This window comes from Sinohyriopsis cumingii, chromosome 18, assembly GCF_028554795.1.
Source record: "Sinohyriopsis cumingii isolate HCF-2022 chromosome 18, ASM2855479v2, whole genome shotgun sequence".
NCBI lineage: Eukaryota > Metazoa > Mollusca > Bivalvia > Unionida > Unionidae > Sinohyriopsis > Sinohyriopsis cumingii.
The window spans coordinates 75850586-75874383 of NC_142978.1; the positions used below are offsets into that span (position 1 = coordinate 75850586).

At 32.7% G+C, this 23798-nt stretch overlaps 1 protein-coding gene across 4 annotated transcripts in view; it reads left to right on the top strand.

Moving 5' to 3' along the window:
* LOC149777010 (poly(A)-specific ribonuclease PNLDC1-like) overlaps positions 1-22919 on the top strand; it is a 74881-nt gene extending 51962 nt beyond the window's left edge. For 2 of the 4 annotated variants that reach the window (XM_089941761.1, XM_089941764.1), the window contains exons 15-21: positions 2425-2478; positions 5850-5892; positions 8712-8811; positions 14548-14637; positions 16956-17044; positions 19131-19229; positions 22285-22919. In XM_089941761.1, the coding sequence (XP_089797887.1) occupies positions 2425-2478; positions 5850-5892; positions 8712-8811; positions 14548-14637; positions 16956-17044; positions 19131-19229; positions 22285-22351 (542 nt within the window). In that variant the 3' untranslated portion in view covers positions 22352-22919. The remainder of the gene's footprint in view (positions 1-2424; positions 2479-5849; positions 5893-8711; positions 8812-14547; positions 14638-16955; positions 17045-19130; positions 19230-22284) is intronic. The other 2 variants (XM_089941762.1, XM_089941763.1) reach the window with 2 other exon arrangements.
* The last annotated feature ends 879 nt before the right edge of the window (positions 22920-23798 follow it).

Genomic DNA, 23798 nt, shown 5'->3' on the forward strand with positions numbered 1-23798 from the left:
TAATTTTCATCATAGTATCACTTCCTTTCTTCATTTTTTTTTCTCAGTAATAACAGTGCTTGAATATCTTATGTTTTTTTTCTTCATTTGTCTCTATCCTTATCTCACAACATGTTGATTTAAGGCAGTCAGTTTAAATTATGGCTACCAGATACCAGCTATATATACATGTGGTTGAAACAATATAAAATGCTTTATAATTCTTTTTCTAGAGGGTGAAACTGAAACAGACATTTGTAAAAACTAATATTTTTAACCAGATTATAGAAATAATGTTTATTTATCAAACAGTTTTGCTGATAGCTAGGAATGAAAGAGTAAAAAAGGAGGGTCTTTGTCATTTTTGGAAATTTTTTTTGTTTTATCTCTAAATTTATGGTTCAGGGCAACAGTGATGTCCATGAAAATAAGTGATACTACATTATATCACTTCTGAGAAAAAAAGGTCCTTTTTTCTATCATTTGTTTGAGGATATTTGTTCTGGACCTTTTATTTAGGAGTTTGGGTTGGATAAAATTTCAAAGTATTGGATTGACTATTCCATTTTCAGTGGTCATACATTTGATGAAAATTGAAAACAAGACCACATTGATTAAAAGCACTTTGAGGACATGGATCACTAATGAGTCCCATGCTACTGTAAACATGTATTACTTTTTTATTACCCGCTTGATAAGATATGCATCTTAATATTAATATCTTTGAATCTTTCAAAATTATTGTTTTCCTAAACATAACATTTAGTTTAAGGAACAAGTAAAACTAGCCTGAAAATGTCAGTGGGATTTGAAACAGGTTTGCTTGGATAGTCATGTGAAACATTTTTACAATGTGCTGATAGTTTGCCTATTGTGAAATTGAACCCACAATGTTACTAGTGAACTTTTTTGCCCTGCATAACTTTTTTCTTCTGACTTTACACTATTTCATGGAAATATACTTGCTTCTGGTTGTTGTTTTTGAAAGGTTACATAAAGTATAAGTGATAATATTTGATTTCTTATTTTACAATTTATTAAGGAAAGATATGATATATATATATATATATATATATATATATATATATATATATATATATATATATATATATATATATATATATATATATATATATATATATATTGTATGGTATAGGTTCCTTTGTTGATCAGTAATGAATAATTGAATTCATCAGTGGAAATAAAAATGTAAATAATTGTCTGTGTCCAATATTTCTGTGTCTAGTTTTAATTTTTCTATAAAAGATTGAACAAATATAAATGAAGAACTCCTGTATACATATAGTCAGAGATATGCAAATGTAGCAACCATGTTACTAAGAAAACCCCTATTTGATTGCAACAATCATGAACAAATTATAAATTGATGAATGAAAAACTAAGTTTTGTGCAGTTTTTATATCCTTGGTGTTTTGTCTTTAAAATTGGTTGGGGGTACAAACAAACAGGAGGGTGGGCGAATATTATACATAATTATTTTAGTGCAGTTATTGTAAACAAACTACCTTGTAAATTTTGAAGTTCGGAGTGCTGTCTTTGTGGACAACCATTGAATTATGAATTTATAATCAAAATAATGCACTTACTGGCTCTTCACTTATGGCCCACTGCTGTAATTTGTTGTTACTAACAGAAATAATGTGAGGCTGAGACTGAAAAATATTTGACACAGTAGTGTACATTGAAACTCAGTTTGAAATTATTACTCATAATTAAATTATAACACAGTAGTGTACATTGAAACCCAGTTTGAAATTATTACTTATAATTAAATTATGACACAGTAGTGTACATTGAAACCCAGTTTGAAATTATTACAGATAATTAAATTATGACACAGTAGTGTACATTGAAACCCAGTTTGAAATTATTACTCATAATTAAGTTATGACACAGTATTGTACATTGAAACCCAGTTTCAAATTATTACACATAATTAAATTATGACACAGTAGGGTACATTGAAACCCAATTTCTTTCATTATAATGTGGAGTTACAGACTGTGGTCTTGTGTGGCTTCTTTAATTATAATGCAGAGTTACTATCCATGGTCTTGTGTGGCTTCTTTAATTATAATACAAAGTTACAAACCAAGGTCTTGTGTGGCTTCTTTAATTATAATACAAAGTTACAGACCAAGGTCTTGTGTGGCTTCTTTAATTATAATACAAAGTTACAGACCAAGGTCTTGGGTGGCTTCTTTAATTATAATGCAGAGCTACAGACCAAGGTCTTGTGTGGATTCTTTAATTATAATGCAAAGTTAGACCATGGTCTTGTGTGGCTTCTTTAATTATAATGCAAAGTTACAGACCAAGGTCTTGTGTGGCTTCTTTAATTATAATGCAAAGTTACAGACCAAGGTCTTTGGTGGCTTCTTTAATTATAATGCAGCTAATTCTTTTTCTTTATTTGTTTTTCAGAAACACAGCATGTTCCACATGAAGCTGGATATGATTCTTTTTTATGTGGCTATGGTGAGTGGCACTTTTGTGAAGTTGGAAAATATATTGATCCACACATTCTCTGAGGAGAGATATGTATGTCCCATTGTATTAGGTCAGTGTCAGTTTACAGTAAAACATACACTTTTACACAAACTGCTAGAATTATGGCAGTTGTTACTCAGTGCCCCTCAAAGTGGAGACTGTTTTACTGTGCCTTTGCCCTATGAATTTTTTTTTCAATGTGTAAAAAGCAAATTTAGTTAGTGCACTGCAGTCATTATAGTATAGGTTTAAATTTTATGCATTTTGGATTTTACATGTGTTTCTTTTATTTTTATTTTATATACCTTTTACAATTTTAACTTTTTTACCTTTATATTTTATCATCTTATACTTCATGTTTACATTTATTTGGAAGGATTTATCTTCCTAATGGTTTTGTGCAATTCTTCATTTTAACATATTTTAAACTTTAACTTTAGTTGGCACCATATAGCCACTGTTGTGCTGGGATGCCATAAAATGATACTACATACATACATTTTTATATATTATAATTCATTTTTTTAATCTCTGTGCAGATAAATTTTCAATAATGAATTATATTTCTCATTTGTTTGCCCTCTTTAATATATATAATGGTTACCTAAATTTTGTGTAGAGTAAAATTAGATTCATTATTTGCTGTAACTTTAAAAGTAGACTTTCAGTATCATTTGGTTATGGATGTAAGGTTTTAGTTTATCCTGGGTAAAGCTTCAGTCTAGTCTAGTTATAAAGTGAAGTTTCAGTCTAGTCTAGCGAAACTAAGCTTGTCTAGTATAGTTATCTATTTAAGCTTCAGTCTAATCTAGTTATATAGTTAAATTTAAGTCTAATGATGGAAGTAACATTAAGTCGAGTATAGTTAATGAAGTTAAGCTTCAGTCTAGTCTCATTATGTAGTTTAGCTTAGTTATAGTCTAGTGATATAGGTTAACTTCAGTCTAGTATAGTGCTGGAAGTTAACCTTCAGTCTAGTATTGTTAATGTAGTTACACCTTAGTCTAGTATAGTTAATGAAGTTAAGCTTCAGTCTAGTATAGTTAATGTAGTTAAGCTTCAGTCTAGTATAGTTAATGAAGTTAAGCTTTAGTCTAGTATAGTTAATGAAGTTAGGTTTCAGTCTAGTATAGTTAATGAAGTTAGGCTTCAGTCTAGTATAGATAACCCTTTACCTCATAGAGCATAGTGACAAAGTGCAGCACGCTATAAATAGAACACCTGTTACCAAGTCGACAGCATACGCATAGGCCTGCCTATGAACTGTTAAACAATGTAGTGTATGTTAGGTTTAACAGCAGTTTTAACCATTTTACATTTTTGGTACACATCTTTATATGTGGAAAAATTTAAGAGTAAAGTCTGATTGTTATAGCTGTGTAATTATTTTTCACGAAAGAATTTTTTATGTGCTTTAAAATCGAGAGAGAACTTGTTCACCATCATGTCAGTGAGGCCGCGTGACCTACCATAGCTGCCATTTCCCATACTCGAAATTTACATGTTTTTCGTCTGCGTCTACATCACGAAGTCATCTGAATTTGATAATCAATAAAAACTAATTGCTGCCTACATCAATATCAGAGCCTTTACCTAAGTTATTGAATCTTTCATAGTTGTGATTCTAATCGTGAAAACTTCGTAAGTACTGAATAAAATCCTGCCTATGAACTGTTAAGCAGTGTAGTGTATGTTACATTTAACAGCAATTTTAACCATTTTACGTTTTTGGTACACATCTATTGTATGTGGAAAAATTTAAGAGTAAAGTCCGATTGTTATAGCTGTGTAATTATTTTTCACAGAAGAATTTTTTATATGCTTTAAAATCGAGAGAGAACTTATTCACCATCTTGTCAGTGAGGCCGCGTGACCAACCGTAGCTGCCATTTCCAATACTCAAAATTTACAAGGTTTTTGTCTGCGTCTGCATCACTAAGTCACTGAATTTGATAATTTTAAAAAAAAACTAATTGCTGCCTACATCAATATCAGAGCCTTTACCTAAGTTATTGAATCTTTCATGGTTGTGATTCTAATCATGAAAACCTCATACGTACTGAATGAAATCCGCGACCACCATTTTGTAGAGTGGAGATTACGACCCAGTTACTTTAAATAGAAGATATCAACCAGTGCATAAATAGCAACCACGTGATCTGACCTAATTGTCATTTGTAGATATGAATGTAGTATCTAATAGGGGGGTTTTCTTCGAAGGTGGCCCTATGAAAACCAGCTCAAAATGGCTGATGTTTACAGCAGGCATCAAAAGGCGCTTCCATGCTAATGAAGCACAGGCATCAAAAGGTGCTTCCATGCAAATGGAGTAGAGGCGTCCAAAGACGCTTGCATGAGGTAAAGGGTTAATGTAGTTACACTTCAGTCTGGTATAGTTATTGTAGTTAAGCTTCAGTTTAGTATAGTTAATGTAGTTATGCTTCAGTTTAGTATAGTTAATGAAGTTAAGCTTCAGTCTAGCATATTTATGTAGTTAAGCTTCAGTCTGGATATGGAAGTTAAGCTTCAGTCTAGCATATTTATGTAGTTAAGCTTCAGTCTGGATATGGAAGTTAAGCTTCAGTCTAGCATATTTATGTAGCTAAGCTTCAGTCTGGATATGGAAGTTAAGCTTCAGTTTGATCTGGTTGTAAAGGTTAGCTTCACTTTGCCTGATTATGGAAGTTTAGCATCATTTTAGTCAGCTTAGAAAGCTAAGATTCAGTCTTAAATAGTTGCAATGTTTTGCTTCAGTCTAGTCATGTTATGGAAGTCAAACTTCAGTCCAGTGTAATTATGAAGCCAAGCTAGTGAATATGAAGTTAAGCTTCAGTCTAGTCAAGTTAAGCTTTAGCATGATCAGGTTATGGAAATAAAGCTTCAGTTAGTTTGGTTACGAAAACTGAACTTCAGTCAAGTCTAGTCAATATGACACAGATTATTTCAATTATGGTAAGCCCATGTTTAATGGCTGGTTAATTTTGTAGTTTCCAGATGCCAGGCATTTTTGCAGTGATTTCATTTAATTAATCTATCACTGCTTATTTTATAATTATTTATGTTAAGTTGAGGCTAATTCAATTGGCAGATGCTGTCCTTCATAGAACTCTGAAAAAATGAAAGAATTAGATTAACAAACCAAACATATTTAGATTAAGAAAACATTTGGATTCTATGAAAATGTTTCAACCCATGTTATTGTCTTAATATAAAAAATAGATAAACAGAGTGAATTTTAGACTAACAAGATTTAACTAGTTATTCAAAATCAAAATTCACAAACAAAAGATAGTAAAGAGATAGATATTTGTTTGAATAGAATGTGACAATTATATTTTAAATTTTTCTTTCTTTTTCAGTATTCCTGCGATTGGCCCACATATTAACTTTTCAAGAAACAAAGTAAGTAGCTTTTTGTTTACCTGCCTATTTGTAGGGTAAGCTTATTGTCTTGTGTTCATTATATTTCATGTCATTATCAATTGTCAATATTTTTGCTTTCAACTATTTGTCAAAAACTTTTGGGCCACATTTTGATGAACAGAACCTGGCCAAATTTGACAGAAAGCATCCCAATATGAAGACCTTTAATCTTTGCACAAGCAATGCTGATCTGTCATTTTATATCGCATTTTTTCATTGCTCACCTCTGCCTACATGTACGTCTACATTGTTCATCATAGCTGTTATACTGTTATGAGGACTGAATCCTTTGGACTTCACAGTTAGGATAACAGTTAGGGCCTAGGGTAACATCTTGGGGCTGGACATCAGGTTTAGAGAATTATCAGTCCCAAGAAAAAAGTGCTCCTTATGATAAATAATTACGATTTGTATGGGTTGGTTGCATATAAAAAAATGAAACTCTGTGAAATACAGTACTGTCATGGTCATTGGGCTTAAGGGAAGTGGGAACTTACTTATACAAAATATATTACTTTAGAAGTCATCATCAGGCTTATAAAAGTATATTAGTCTTTGGACTTTAGTGAAGTGGGAACTTGTCTGTATGAAATATATTAATATAGAAATCATTGGGCTTCAGGGAAGTGGGACTTTGTATGAAATATATTAGTATAGAAATCATTGGGCCTCAGGGAAGTGGGACTTTGTATGAAATATATTAGTATAGAAATCATTGGGCTTCAGGGAAGTGGGAACTTGTCTGTATAAAATATATTAATATAGAATCATTGGGCTTCAGGGAAATGGGACTTTGTATGAAATATATTAGTATAGAAATCATTGGGCTTCAGGGAAGTGGGACTTTGTATGAAATATATTAGTATATTAATCATTGAGCTTCAGGGAAGTGGGAATTTGTATTAAATATATTAGTGTAGAAATCATTGGGCTTCAGGGAAGTGGGACTTTGTCTGTATGAAATGTATTAGTATAGAAATCATTGGGCTTCAGGGAAGTGGGAATTTGTCTGTATGAAATATGTTAGTGTCGAAATCATTGGGCTTCAGGGAAGTGGGTCTTTGTCTGTATGAAATATATTAGTATAGAAATTCATTGGGCTTAAGGGAAGTGGGACTTTGTATGAAATATATTAGTATAGAAATCATCGGGCTTCAGGGAAGTGGGAATTTGTCTATGCATCACATGCCATAGATAATTTATTTAGGCCCATCACTGAGTCAAGAAGCATAGATAATGAGCAAGTCATAGAATTATAGTACCGGTTAAGTATCTTGTTTTGGTAGTAACAACATTGGGGTTGTATATGTACATATTACAGAACCCCCCTCTCTGTAACACCTATTATTATACTACATTTCCTTGTATTAACCAGATATGGTCATGGATCCCATTTCATTATTCATTATTAGAATTATGTGTATTATGTACTTCGTTATAAGGCAATCTTCTCACTATAAGAGAGTATATTGAGGACTCCCATGGACAGCACAAGGGTGTAGTGTAATTGCATATGAACTGGATAAGGAGGTCAAAGCCTTCAATTGCATGCTTGAGCCTCAATTATCCATTTTTTGGTTCATATGAACCAGCACCATTTTCCCCAAATATTTGTAATATGTACAAAACAGGAGCTCCGATGTAAGAAAATATTCTTTCAGATAATTTGATGTAATTGTATAATAAATTATACTAGAAATTAAAATGTCATTTCATTGTTGCAAATATGCATTGAAAATGCTTTATCTTGATGAATGTTTATAACATGAAATATACTTCATTATATTTAGATAAGAAAATTTAATTGCAAAATTTGAAAAACGTCAAATATTTCTAAAGGGATGTTTTCTTGTATCACTTTTTATATAGACTTGTTATCTAATCTTCCTTGAACACAAATCATTATCATGATCTCAGTAAGAACAGATGATGATTATACAGTTGTATTTTTGATCATTTGAATGTCAGTTGTTGTCTGGATACCTCTGATCAATATTTCATTTCTTAATATAATCTGAGAATGTTTCTCTGCGAGTTTGGTGATTTTGTTTTTTCTGCCCACCAATAACATCCCAAAAAGTCAGGTCTTTCTGACCACCAGAATAGTATCCCAGAAAATCAGGTGTTCTTCCTACAAGAATAGCATCCAAGTATGTTAGGTTTTTCTGCTCAACAGAATTGCATCCCAGTAAATAAATTGGAGTTTTTCTGCTCAACAGAATTGCATCCCAGTAAATTGGGTTTTTCTGCTCAACAAAATAGTATCCCAGTAGGTCAGGTTTTTCTGACCCCCACCCCCCAAGTTATTTGTTATAACCCGATTTTAGCAAAATCCCATTACATTTAGAATTTGTCCTACAGTAAACATTCAAGTAAGAGACATTTTGCATCCTGTTGACAAGTTTCTACTGGATCTGGCCCCATATTCTAAACTTTTTTGGGCAACAAACTCATACTCAAGTTGGGAACTCCATTAGATGTGATACTTGGAGTACATCTGCATCACAGAAATTGGCCACCAGAGATGTCAGAGAAAAGAAGAGCCTAAATGTTTCATGATTCAGAATTTATTTCAAATAAAGTTACAGAATGTCAAAACCTTGAGCTTGAGCTGGAATTTTAACTCAGAGGTTTGATAATATGGGGCCTGGACTGGTGATCATAAAAAAGTTCACATTCAACCAAGTTAAAAATTATTTTACAGTCAAGTCATCTGTGATTGACTTTCACAAAATCTCAAGGTTAAACTCAAGCTCAGAATTTTTTTTATTTCCATGCCACATTTTTCTGTCTTTAAGGTCATCAGAAGTTGTGCCTTGTACATTTCGGCGGTATCTTCAAAGTCTTGCATCATACTCCAATAGAATCAATGTAATTCGGGCCAGTCTTAGTCACATTGTAAGTATATAGGGCCAGTCTTAGTCACCTTGTAAGTAAATAGGGCCAGTCTTAGTCACATTCTAAGTACTCTATATAGGGCCAGTTTTAATCACATTGTAAGTATATAGGGCCAGTCGTAGTCACATTGAAAGTATATAGGACCAGTCTTAGTCACATTGTAAGTATATAGGGCCAGTCTTAGTCATATTGTAAGTATATAGGGCCAGTCTTAGTCTCATTGTAAGTACTGTATATAGGGCCAGTCTTAGTCACATTGTAAGTAAATAGGGCCAGTCTTAGTCACATTATATGTATATAGAGCCAGACTTAGTCACATTGTAAGTATATAGGGCCAGTCTTAGTCACATTGTAAGTATATAGAGTCAGCCTTAATCACATTGTAAGTATATAGGGCCAGTCTTAATCACATTGTAAGTATATAGGGTCAGTCTTAATCACATTGTAAGTATACAGGGCCAGTCTTAGTCACATTGTTAGTATATAGGGCCAGTCTTAGTCACCTTGTAAGTAAATAGGGCCAGTCTTAGTCACATTGTAAGTACTGTATATAGGGCCAGTCTTAGTCACATTGTAAGTACTGTATATAGGGCCAGTCTTAGTCACATTGTAAATATATAGGGCCAGTCTTAATCACATTGTGTAAGTATATAGGGTCAGTCTTAGTCACATTGTAAGTAAATAAGGCCAGTCTTCATCACATTGTAAGTGTACCACTTTGACAATAACAAATTTTCTTTCCCAAGAAACTTGCATCACTCATAACAAATTACATTATTATATAGTTCGTAATTTCTTTTACACATTTTATTATTATTTATTTGTCCAGTCTACAGATACATATAGGTTGAAAATATTAATTATAATATTCATTTCCTCATTACCACTGTGGGCTCCTGTATGTAGAAAATGCATGATGTGCCCTTCTGCATGGCATAAGAGGTGGCTGATGGAGACACCTGTTTTTTCTCACAAGAATGATGTTCATGCTTAGAGGGTCCATAAGAGTTAGACCTATATATAAAAAAGTTGCCTTTATATTTACAGATTTTACATTTTTAATGCCCACTACAAGGCATAATGTACTCTGTAATGATGTACGTCCGTCTGTCTATCTCTGTTACCAATTTGATTTCTGCACAATAACTTGAGTTGTCCACCATCTACAGTTAGAAAACTTTCTGAATATTTTGATGTAAGAAATACACTATCAATTTTGGACTCAGCAGCTCGAAGGTCAGTGTCACTAAGACCATAAGAAGAAACATGGTTTTTGCTCAATGACTTAAGTTCTTTACCATCTACAGTTACAAAAGTTTGGGATGACTCTTTTTTTCAATCATAATTTGACCTCTTTTATATGCCTTAGGATCTTTGATATGGTCTCATATTTTCTGTAATTGCTTAAAATTGTAAGTACAGACATATAGCATATCAATTCATATCAATACATGCTAATAATTACCTGTACCTTATGTGATTACTAGTGTAATTATTTGTAGGGTTCACAAAATTACCTTACGAGAATATATATGCATTTCAGAGCATATAATGTCACTGATTCTTGATTAAAAATGAAAAGCAAAAGGAAATTAGAACCCTCAGTGAACGTCATTTTTGACTTGATTAATTTCTTAATTCTTTTACTATTAAGTTAAACTTGATATACATGAACATGGATACAATAATTTATAGTTAATATGACATGAATTAGTATGAACATGGATACAGTAATTTATAGTTAGTGTGACATGAATTAGTATGAACATGGATACAATAATTTATAATGTATTGTGACATGACTTAGTATGAACATGGACACAATAATTTATAGTTAGTGTGACATGAATTAGTATGAACATGGACACAATAATTTATAGTTAGTGTGACATGAATTAGTATGAACATGGACACAATAATTCATACTTTAGTGTGACATGAATTAGTATGAACATAGACACAATAATTTATAGTTAGTGTGACATGAATTAATATGAACATGGACACAATAATTCATACTTTCGTGTGACATGAATTAGTATCAACATGGACACAATAATTTATAGTTAGTGTGACATGAATTAGTATCAACATGGATACAATAATTTATAATGTATTGTGACATGAATTAGTATGAACATGGATACAATAATTTAATGGTAGTTTGACATGAATTAGTAGGTACATGGATACAATAATTTATAATGTAGTGTGACATGAATTAGTATGAACATGGATACAATAATTTAATGATAATTTGACATGAATTAGTAGGAACATGGATACAATAATTTATAATGTAATGTGAGATGAATTAGTAGGATCATGCATACAATACTTTATAATGTATGACATGAATTAGTATGAACATGGACACAATAATTTATAATGTAGTGTGTGACATGAATTAGTATGAACATGGACACAGTAATTTGTGATGTATTGTGACATGAATTAGTATGAACATGGAGACAATAATTTGTAATGTATTGTGACATGAACATGGACACAGTAATTTATAATGTATTGTGACATGAATTAGTAGGAACATGGACACAATAATTCTTACTTTCGTGTGACATGAATTAGTATCAACATGGACACAATAATTTATAGTTAGTGTGACATGAATTAGTATGAACATGGATACAATAATTTATAATGTATTGTGACATGAATTAGTATGAACATGGATACAATAATTTAATGGTAGTTTGACATGAATTAGTAGGTACATGGATACAATAATTTATAATGTAGTGTGACATGAATTAGTATGAACATGGATACAATAATTTAATGATAATTTGACATGAATTAGTAGGAACATGGATACAATAATTTATAATGTAATGTGACATGAATTAGTAGGATCATGCATACAATACTTTATAATGTATGACATGAATTAGTATGAACATGGACACAATAATTTATAATGTAGTGTGACATGAATTAGTATGAACATGGACACAATAATTTGTGATGTATTGTGACATGAATTAGTATGAACATGGAGACAATAATTTGTAATGTATTGTGACATGAACATGGACACAGTAATTTATAATGTATTGTGACATGAATTAGTAGGAACATGGATACAATAATTTATAATGTATTGTGACATGAATTAGTATCAACATGAATACAATAATTTATAATGTATTATGACATGAATTAGTATGAACAAGGATATAATAATTTGTAATGTATTGTGACATGAATTAGTATGAACATGGATACAATAATTTATAATGTATTCTGACATAAATTAGTATCAACATGAATACAATAATTTATAATGTAGTGTGGCAGTAATTAGTATGAACAAGGATATAATAATTTATAATGTATTATGACATGAATTAGGTTGAACAAGGATATAATAATTTATAATGTATTCTGACATAAATTAGTATCAACATGAATTCAATAATTTATAATGTAGTGTGACAGTAATTAGTATGAACAAGGATATAATAATTTATAATGTATTGTGACATGAATTAGTAGGAACATGGATACAATAATTTATGATGTAGTGTGACATGAATTAGTATGAACAAGGATAAAATAATTTATAATGTATTGTGATATGAATTAGTATGAACATAGATACAATAATTTATAATGTATTGCGACATGAATTAGTATCAACATGAATACAATAATTTATAATGTGTGACATGAATTAGTATGAACATGGATGCAATAATTTATAATGTAGTGTGACATGAATTAGTATGAACATGGACACAGTAATTTATAATGTAGTGTGACATGAATTAGTAGGAACATGGATACAATAATTTAATGGTAGTTTGACATGAATTAGTAGGAACATGGATACAATAATTTATAATGTAGTGTGACATGAATTAGTAGGAACATGGATACAATAATTTATAATGTATTGTGACATGAATTAGTAGGAACATGGATACAATAATTTATAATGTAGTGTGACATGAATTAGTATGAATAGGGATACAATAATTTATAATGTAGTTTGACATGAATTAGTATGAACATGGATACAATAATTTAATGGTAGTTTGACATGAATTAGTAGGAACATGGATACAATAATTTATAATGTATTGTGACATGAATTAGTAGGAACATGGACACAATAATTTATAATGTATTGTGACATGAATTAGTAGGAACGTGGATACAGTAATTTATATTGTAGTGTGACATGAAATAGTATGAGCATGGATACAATAATTTAATGGTAGTTTGACATGAATTAGTAGGAACATGGATACAATAATTTATAATGTAGTGTTACATGAATTAGTAGGAACGTGGATACAATAATTTATAATGTATTGTGACATGAATTAGTAGGAACATGGATATAGTAATTTATATTGTAGTGTGACATGAAATAGTATAAGCATGGATACAATAATTTAATGGTAGTTTGACATGTATTAGTATGAACAAGGATACAGTCATTTTCAGGTAGTGTGACATGAATTAGCAAACTTGATGTAGTGTAGTAATAAGAATGTATGTAACTCTTTGCCTCCTTAGAGGTTCATTATTAATCAAATATATAATATACTTGTATTTGGAATAGGAAATCAATATATAATATACTTGTATTTGGAATAGGAAATCAAATATATAATATACTTGTATTTGGAATAGGAAATCAATATATAATATACTTGTATTTGGAATAGGAAATCAAATATATAATATACTTGGAATATGAAACCAATATATAATATACTTGTATTTGGAATAGGAAATCAATATATAATATACTTGTATTTGGAATAGGAAATCAATATATAATATACTTTTTGTATTTGGAATAGGAAATCAATATATAATATACTTGTATTTGGAATAGAAAATCAATATGTAGTATATTTGTATTTGGAATAGGAAAACAATATATAATGTACTTGTATTTGGAATAGGAAATCAGTATGTAGTATTATTTGTATTTGGAATAGGAAATCAGTATATAATATACTTGTATTTGGAATAGGAAATTAATATATAATATACTTGTATTTGAAATAGGAAATCTTATCTAATATGTTTGTTGGGAGCAATGAAGTTATCTAAGTTTATGCCCAAGAATTATGAGCCTGAAGTTAGATTTTTTTTTAAATCTTACATCAGTAAACATGCTTGATTATTTTTTTCACTTTCCCATGTTAAAAATGGGGTTTAATAGAAAATTGCACCCACTGTAGGTTTTACAAAAATGACACAGTTGAAGTAATAAATAGAACAGAGTATCCATCAAATCTTCTGTTCCCTTAAATAGAGCTTATAGGTAAGATCTGATTTTAGTTTTTAAATTCAGCTGTTATGAAAATAGCAGATGACATATGTAATGATGTCAGAAAACAAGATGGAGTTTAAATGTCACAGTGAAAACAAAGGTTTGACATCATGTGAAGAATGAGAATCATGTAAGATTGGATATTTAATTTTGCGTGGTGTTATGCATTTTGAATTTGTGTCCATATTTTTAGGGATGTGTGTTGACTTTGAAAGGTTAATGATGACTTTGGTTTCTCTATGGAGATTATAAAGGCTTTTATTTTTGCTTGTAGGATATAGGTATGATTTTGAATGTGTCTACCAAATTTGTACAAACTACCATAAGGCCACTAGTGTTATATAATATATTATTGTATGTACAGAGTCCGAATGTACCACCAGGTTTTAATTTGTTTTCTCCTTGATTGTAATTTATTACAGTGTCTTGATGGTCCAGACCCACCTTCTAGACGGCCTGAGTTACTGTATGTGAAAAGCCGACACCTCACCAAGCCACTGAATATTATTCAGGTTCACTAACAGTACCTTATTTTCTCCTGTATAACACACAAACACAAGTGTTCAAATTAAGTCTGAAGATGGGAGATTTGATTGGTCAGTTTTATTTTAAACTTTAAATCTAGCTAGTCAGATTAATGGATTCATAGTAGATTTTAAGTTTAAATTCAGACATTAAGACAGAGGGAACAAAATTAGGACTAAAATAACTTAAGATGAGAATTGCCTTCTCTTTAAAAGTTTTAATTTACTTCAGTTATATAGAGTTTTGTGTCTTAATGAAATTGAATATTAATTAGATTACCAGCTGGATATATATGCTAATTTCCATGTCAAAAGTAGCTCAATGAGTGTTATGGCATTGCCTTTTTTTCATGGGCCTTCAACGCAATGATAATAATCACTGTGTTCACAAATTCATGATTAGATACAGATTTTCTTTTTTTTCTCACTCTATAACATGAATACAGATTCATAATGCAAGGCATGTCAGGGTCTGTATTGTTTGTTCTACTGATTAGAACTAACAAACTGCATATACCCAGATCTGCTTGGGCATTATATGACAGTAGATCTAGGTCTGTGCAGTTTGTAGCTGGACATGAGTGCATGTGTGTGTCAAGGCATTTCTTTGACTAACCATTCAGATTTAAGGAGCCGGGATTAGTGGATCAAAGTCTCTGGCACGCTATCCTGATAAGGGAGGGCATAGGCCAGCTTGCATGTATAAATTCTGCAAAGTATAGAGTTATTCAAGTTTTACATACTTATAATTCTTTTGATCCCACAATGACCTGGATAAAGAAGTAAATTATAATTGTGTAATTGCAGGAAATGTGTTTAACAAATAATGTATTTTAACGGCTGAGAAAACATCATTGCATTAGATGATTGGTGTTATAAGTTGTGAAATGTTGAATTTGATGCAAAAATAGAAACTGATAACAAGTATAATATCCATTATGTTTAGAACATCTTTCTCAGATGAGGGAGGTCACGGATTCAAACCATGGCCGAGTCATACCAAAGACTTATAAAAATGGTACTAACAGCTGCCTCTGTAGGCGCTCAGCATTGAGAGGTTAGTGTTAGGACTGTTTGGCCTGGTGTCAGGATAATGTGGCTGGGTGGGACATGATGCCACATGTCTGTGGCATGATGTCCCAGTACTAGACATCACTATAAACTGCCACATTGCAGACATCATAGCATTATGACTGAAAACTTGTTAAAGTTACTTTAAAAATCCAAATCACACAGACACACACACACACACACACACACTCTGTTTGATTGAAGCATAGGTATCCTGTTACTTGATATTCAGTATTGACCCGCAATTATATCCATGCATAATATTGATATTTCTGCTATTTTATATTATGGGTGTGAAACTTAGAGGATCAGAGATAAGATGGTAAACACAATTGATATAGGATTGTGTCAAACTGAAGTCAGCAGACTTCACACTCCTATTTAGTATTGATGGCTTTGGTCTGTGCTCATATGTCATTTTGTAGTTTTTGGTTTTGGTTTTTGTGAGGTTTAATGCTATTTTTCTGAATGTGGTAGGCTCTACATGGCAGACTATATATTTGGTGGAAGAAGAACCCGGGAAATACTGCTGACCCACAGGAAGCTACTGGCAAGCTTTTTCACAGCCACAAATGCATGCACTCATAGTGTGGTATATTTATGTTAGATTATTGATTACAGTGAATTCAGTCTTTGTGGGGTACCAATTTTGATGGATTTTTTGGGTTCATATAAACCATGAAGTTATAGATCAAACAAACAATTGGCGTTATGTGCAACAGTAGGACCCCAAATACAATCCACAAATTTAAAAAATATGTTTTGCAAAGTAACTTAAATTGGTAACCCAATGAATGACAATCCTTCTGTGGAATCCCTCACTCAATCCAAAAAATATAACAACTGACAAAAATCTTATGTTTGGCAAAGTCAGACAAATTTGTAACCTAATAGATGATGATCCTTCTCTGAAAATAGTAGAAACAATCAATTTGTCCAAAAGTTTAAGTACCAACAAAAATCTGATATTTCGCAAATCTGTTGAAATTGGTAACCCATGAAAATAAATGAATTTACAGTATGTATTACAATCTCTGTCCCAATGCTGTCATAATATTAATAACATTTTTTCAGGTCAGATTCATGGACATATTAATAAAGACATCATCGTCGTAAAAACGATCTCTTTGACTCATTTTCTTATCTCACCAACTTGTTAGCTTTTAATTAAAATTCATAACCATGGATACAGATATTCAGTGTATCTTAATGGCAATCTCATTGACTTATTTCAGCTTGCAAGCTGGTTCTCTCCTTATGGATCAGTAGACATTCGGCTGGAAGATAAAAGACGAGCACATGTAGCGGCTGGAAACTTCAGATGGTATGTACTCAAAGCCTTTTTTTGGTTGCATGTTATGTTTCTATGCTTCTCAAAAGGCAGAGCATATTATGTCATGATGTTTTTCTATCTGTTACCAATTTTGTTTCTACTCACCAGCTCGAGTTATTCACCATTTACAGTTACCAAACTTTGTGAATTGTTTGCACTTGGGCTAATGAGAACTTTATTGATAAACTCAAAGATCAAGATGATTGAAAGAAGAAAATTGGTTTCCACACAGTAATCTCTTATTCTCATCCATCTGTAGTTGCCAGACTTTGTGGGTGGCTTGCACTTGGGGTAAGGAAGAACCCTGTACATAGTGGGCTCAAAAGTTCAAAAGTTATGGTCACTTTGACGGAAAGAAGAAAAATGACTTTTGTACAGTAGTTTTCCATAATCTGTGGAAAGCAGACTTTTTGGATTGCTTGAGTTTAGGGTAAGGAAGAACCCTTATTGACTTTGGAGCCACTGTGGAATAAAGATGATTTGGCACAATTACATTAGTTCTACAGGACATAATGTTTCTGAATGAAAATGGTGCTCCATGGACATCCAGTATTGCAGTCATGATGGCTAGCTTGAAAATCTTGTTATTACTATCTTCTGAACAGTAGGTCATACTGACATCGGTTTTTACTAATAGACATTTTATTATGTGTAGTTGGTCATATTGACGTGGGTTTTTACTAATAGACATTTTATTACATGTAGGGTCTCATATTGACGTGGGTTTTTACTAATAGACATTTTATTACATATAGTTGGTTCTAAATGAAAATGGTGCCAATCTGACATGCAGTATATAAAATCTTGTTATTGCTGTTTGTTCTGAATTTAATTTTTCTAAATTAAAATGTGCTGATCTTTTGTCCAGTATGGCCACCATGGTGACAGAATTTTTTGTGATTTTGTCTTGTTTGGACACTTATCTATGTATATTATCAATTTTTCAGAAAGGGAAATACTTCAAGAAGTCACAGATGATAATCTTTTATTTTTTACCTAATGTTTTTGCAAGTCGGGTACAGTTGATATATATCACGTCATGATTTGCAAGGAAGATACCGCATTCATTGAATCAGAACATCTTCATCTCTTTCATATAAACTGGGTGATCATAGTAAGACCTCCCATGTTGGCAAGCTTTTAGCAGTTGAAGATTAAGCTAAACGTGTAAAGAATAGATCCTTATCAAATAATTGGTGATGAAAATTACACTCAATGACATTTAATCCATATATTAAACTTTTAATATTTAATATTATTCCAAAAATATTTTCATGAATAAACCATTTGAATTCATCATGTCCCAACTGTGTTATGCTGCTGTTATTGATGACATAGCATCATATCAGTCAATAAAGACCAATATGAAACTAACAACATGCAGTTTCAGACGGGACGAATATATCTTGGCCTGAAAGTTGCAACCTATCCACATGCCATATCAAACTCAGTCTTCCCATCAACCCAGAGCAAAACACATGTTGATTTATATGTTTTTAATTTTTGTTGTTGATTTTGGTTGCACAGCAACATAAGTAGATTATTCAGTGCCAAGGCAGTTCGAGTAAAGTACCTTGCCCAAGGATGCACCATGGTAGCCAGCCTAGGCAGTAAAGTACCTTGCCCAAGGACACACCATGGTAGCCAGCCTAGGCAGTAAAGTACCTTGCAAAAGGACACACCATGGTAGCCGGCCTAGGCTGATGTCATGGTAGGATTTGAACCCATGTTGTCATAGCCATGAATGCGCCCAGCATGCCAACCAATAAACCACTGCACCTTCATGTTTTGTGTGTATATTCCATATGATTTCTCGGTTGAGAGTCTTAGGATAAGCTCAGCCTGTGACCAAATTGCAGTAGTCTCAATAAGAAATATGAAACAAATTCAGGTAACGTATTTAAATAACTTCCACTTTTTGTTTTATTTACATTTTATGATATTCGATATTTAGTACCATAAACTTTTCAAAGTTTTGCTAAGATGTTTATCATCAGGGGGAATGGCATAAAGTTTTACAAACACAAATCAGTTTAAATTTAAAATAGTTAAAGATGTTTCTATCTGATCATTTCAGTGCCAATGATATACTGGCAGCCTTTAAGGGTCATGATACAATCTATGTCACAAAATACAGCATCTGGAGGCATTCACGGGTTGTTAGGAGTCTCTTATGGTAAGAATGTAATATGGTAAAATGATGTTAAATTACTGGTAGAAATCAAAGACAAAAGGGATACAAAACATGGCTCCCAAGCTTCCAGTGTAATGAAAGGGACATCACATTTATCTGATTTGCTTATCCTGTGTTTTAATCTCAAGGTAAATGTGTGTTACTGGGTAATTCCCACCCACTCTTCTGATTTGTATGTGCTCCTTGTGAACTTGGTGGGAACATAGTGTTATGCTTGTCTCATTGTCCTCAATTTACATATATATTTCCTGGAAATCTCGTGAGAGCATCTTCTCTAAATTATTTTCATGGGATATATTGAATCTAGAAATATATTTTAACATGTGCATTTTGTTCTGTTCTCATGTGCTAATGCATTTTGTTTGTAGAGTATATATAAAATGTTATTTGTGCAACTAGTTCCACAACTTTACTTGAATTGCCCTGAAACTTGGCAGACGTTGATTGTTGACATTTAGCAAAATGTAATGTGTGTACATCTTACTGTCATCGTGCTGATGATTTGTCAGTGTTGTGCCCCTTTTTCATGTTAACTGTACATCCAATATATGATCAGTATTTAGTGAATATTGCCTTGGAATATGCCAAACATTATTGACACAAGTGAAGCTGTGAATGTTATTCTGTCAGGCAGGGAGCAGTTTTTCTTTCCCTTTCTGGTGTTAAATGTATATACTATATGTATGAAACTTGGCAGACATTATTGACAGAAGGACATGTGCATGCCATTCTGCCATCACACTCTGGTGAATTGTTCAACACTTATGTCTCAATTTTTGTTGGGCAGCTAGCTTTAAATAAATTGCAAAGAAAATTCAGACATTACCATTCTTTTTAGTTATTCCCATACACATACATAAACAGTGGTTGCTCACCATTAAGCCTCCAAGTACACTGTTGCCCATCTAATAAAGCTAATAATTCAGTAACAAATAACTTTGTGTGTCTCTTTATATTGACTTAATTGTATTACTGTTATAATTTCTTCCACCCACCCTTCAGCCCAGGAAAACATGTTGGTTTTGTGCTGTTCATCTGTCTATTCCTGTTGTCCATCCATCCATCCATAACACTGACAGGACTGTGTTCAATGCCACCATATTTATGACTGTCATAACTGCAGTGTGTAAAATGCCACCACATCTATGACTGTCATAACTGCAGTGTGTACAATGCCATCACATCTGTGACTGTCATAACTGCACTGTGTACAATGCCACCACATTTATGACTGTCATAACTGCACTGTGTACAATGCCATTACGTTTGTGACTGTCATAACTACACTGTGTACAATGCCATTACATTTGTGTCTGTCATAACTGCACCATGTACAATGCCATTATGTTTATGACTGTCATAACTGCACTGTGTACAATGCCGTCACATTTATGACTGTCATAACTGCACTGTGTTACAATGCCACCACATTTATGACTGTCATAACTGCAGTGTGTAAAATGCCACCACATCTGTGACTGTCATAACTGCACTATGTACACTGCCACCACATTTATGACTGTCATAACTGCACTGTGTACAATGCCACCACATTTATGACTGTCATAACTGCACTGCGCACAATGCCATTATGTTGGTGACTGTTATAACTGCACTCTGTACAATGCCACCATGTTTATGACTGTCATAACTGCACTCTGTACAATGCCATCATGTTTATGACTGTCATAACTGCACTCTGTACAATGCCATCATGTTTATGACTGTCATAACTGCACTCTGTACAATGCCATCATGGTTATGACTGTCATAACTGCACTCTGTACAATGCCACATTTATGGCTGTTATAAAAGCACTATGCATAATGTCATCACTTGTATGGTTGTCACAACAGCTTTATGTATAATGGCATCACTTTTATGACATACATGCCAACCTCCAGTGAGATATAAGTATAATTAATGCTAATATAACTGGCAAAAAAGTGTAATCTGGACATAAAAAGTTTAACCTATATATTACATGCCATAATTACTGGAAACTAACTTAATGAAAATGAATATTTATTGTCACTACTAACCAGGAGCTACAGCTGGTTAAATTTATCATCACAAATGGGCAAAATCCATGTGGATTAGTACCAGAGTACAAAATCAAAACATATTAATATATTATTTATATACAACACTCACATTAACTAGTCTACATATCCAACTTTTGTTGAATGATCGTAATGTTGTGTCCACAGATTCTGCAGTGACCATGACGACATGTTAAATCTGAGTTGTGCATTACATTACTCTCACATTCTTCTTTCTAAATTTGTTAATTGTAATTGACTTGTCTTTTTCTGATCCAACATGTTTTGAAGTTAATAAAGATCCATCTCTGACTTTTTTTCAGTCATATAACATCCAACATAATTAGGTGAAAAAAAGGGTAACGATTACGCAAAAGAGCAGAATGCTTGGCATGTTTGTTATTGCTGTCAAAATAGCACTATGTATAATCACTTTTATGGCTGTCACAACAGCCTTTTGTACAATGCAATCACTTGTGTGGCCATTATAACAGCTTAATGTATAATGCCATCATTTTTTGGCTGTCATAACAGCCTAATGTGTGTTGTGATCACTTTTGTGGCTGTCATAACAGCATCATTTATAATGCCATCATTGTTGTGACTGTCATAACAGCACTTTAAAGAGGGAACAACTATGTTGGTGTATTTTATTTCAGATGCACTAGGAATTTTAATATATACATTACAACGGAGTCACACTGGCCTACTTTAGATCAGTTGTTCACAAAGGGAGCTTTGTATTCATTCCCAAGCAAGTGACAAATCTTGTGAGCTTTCAGCTGACAGCTGTAGTTATCGACTTGTTAAATCTGTTTGATAAATAAATGAGTTAAGTCATTATTTCAAACATTTTTCTTCCTCTGATTGCTTATTATGAAAATGATGTAGACATTTAAATCCATTGGTTTCTTTTCTGTTTTTATCTGTGTTTCATTCTTTATATGCCTTTGCCTTTCCTAAAATATATAAAGTAATTTCTTTTTACATTTCAGGGCTGGTACCTTAGTATCTGGTGGCATTTGTCTGTGGGCCCTTTGGCCAGGTCAGAAGAATACCTAGGTCAGAGTCTAAAATGTCTGATGAATGAACTGTGAAGTCTGATATCAGGTGGCATTTGTATGTGGGCTCTTTGGCCAGGTCAGAAGAATACCTAGGTGACAACTAAAAGTCTGATGAATGAACTGTGAAGTCTGATATCAGGTGGCATTTGTATGTGGGCTCTTTGGCCAGGTCAGAAGAATACCTAGGTGACAACTAAAATGTCTGATGAATGAACTGTGAAGTTCGATATCAGGTGGCATTTGTATGTGGGTTCTTTGGCCAGGTCAGAAGAATACCTATGTCACAGTCTAAAATGTCTGATGAAGAACTGTCAAGTCCAGTTTCAACAGTTTGTTCATATGTATGTCTAACAAGGAAAATGTGTGCCATTTATTTTATTGTATTCTGTAATATGAGTAGATTTAAATGTTAAGCATAGTTTCTATTGTATTTATATATCTGAAGTAAATGTGTATTAATGCACAAGTAAACATGTGCTTTAATGCACAAGGAATGTTTTAAAAGTCCTGAATATTTCGCTATAATGTTTGTGTTTCTTTGAATCTGTCAGTAAATTTGAGCAGTTTATGGTGTCTTGTTTTCTCCAATCCAAACTTTATTACTTTCTTCAGTCAGGTTTATAAAACAAAACAAGAATTAATCCCCATGTCAGCGCTGGTAAAAATTTCATCCAAATGTCCCCCGTCACTCCTTTTAGATTTAGCAAGTCGCTCATGGGTGATTTGAACCAGTCCAGTTTTGAGAAGTAATCAACAAACATAGACACATCATTCGCAAACTTTTTTGAGCTTTAGATGATTCTTCAAAATATTCAGATATGACGGACAAATGCATCTGCAACCTTGACCCATGTCGACCTTGATATCCATCTCTGAGTGTAATACCCTCGGTGCACCCAGATTTTACAGAATTGTTCTTCTCTAACATTTTTTATCACTGTCATTTATCTCTGTTAAGTCACATGCATATATCTGCAGGTGTCTGGCATGCTGCACATACAGCTGCATATTATTTTATGAATAGTTTTGTACGCTAGTGTCACTGGACATTTTTATGAATAGTTTTATATGCTAGTGTCACTGAACATTTTTATGAATAGTTTTGTACGCTAGTGTCACTGGACATTTTTATGAATAGTTTTGTACGCTAGTGTCACTGGACATTTTTATGCCTCAAAAGAGCTGCCAAAAATTGTGGAACTCTTCCAGATGATCTGTCCTTGCACCAATACATGAGGTATCCATCTACTCCATGACAGTGCTTTGGCATATAAATCAGCTGTTGTGACAGACTTACAGAAGGAGCACAACATCCAAACTTGGCCACATCCTTCAAACAGTCCCGATTTAGGTCCAAATAATTTTTGGTTGAATCTCATTCTCAAAGATTTATGGAGGAGCAGACAGATTGAAAGCTGGAATATGGTTGGAAGTGCAACTTTCAG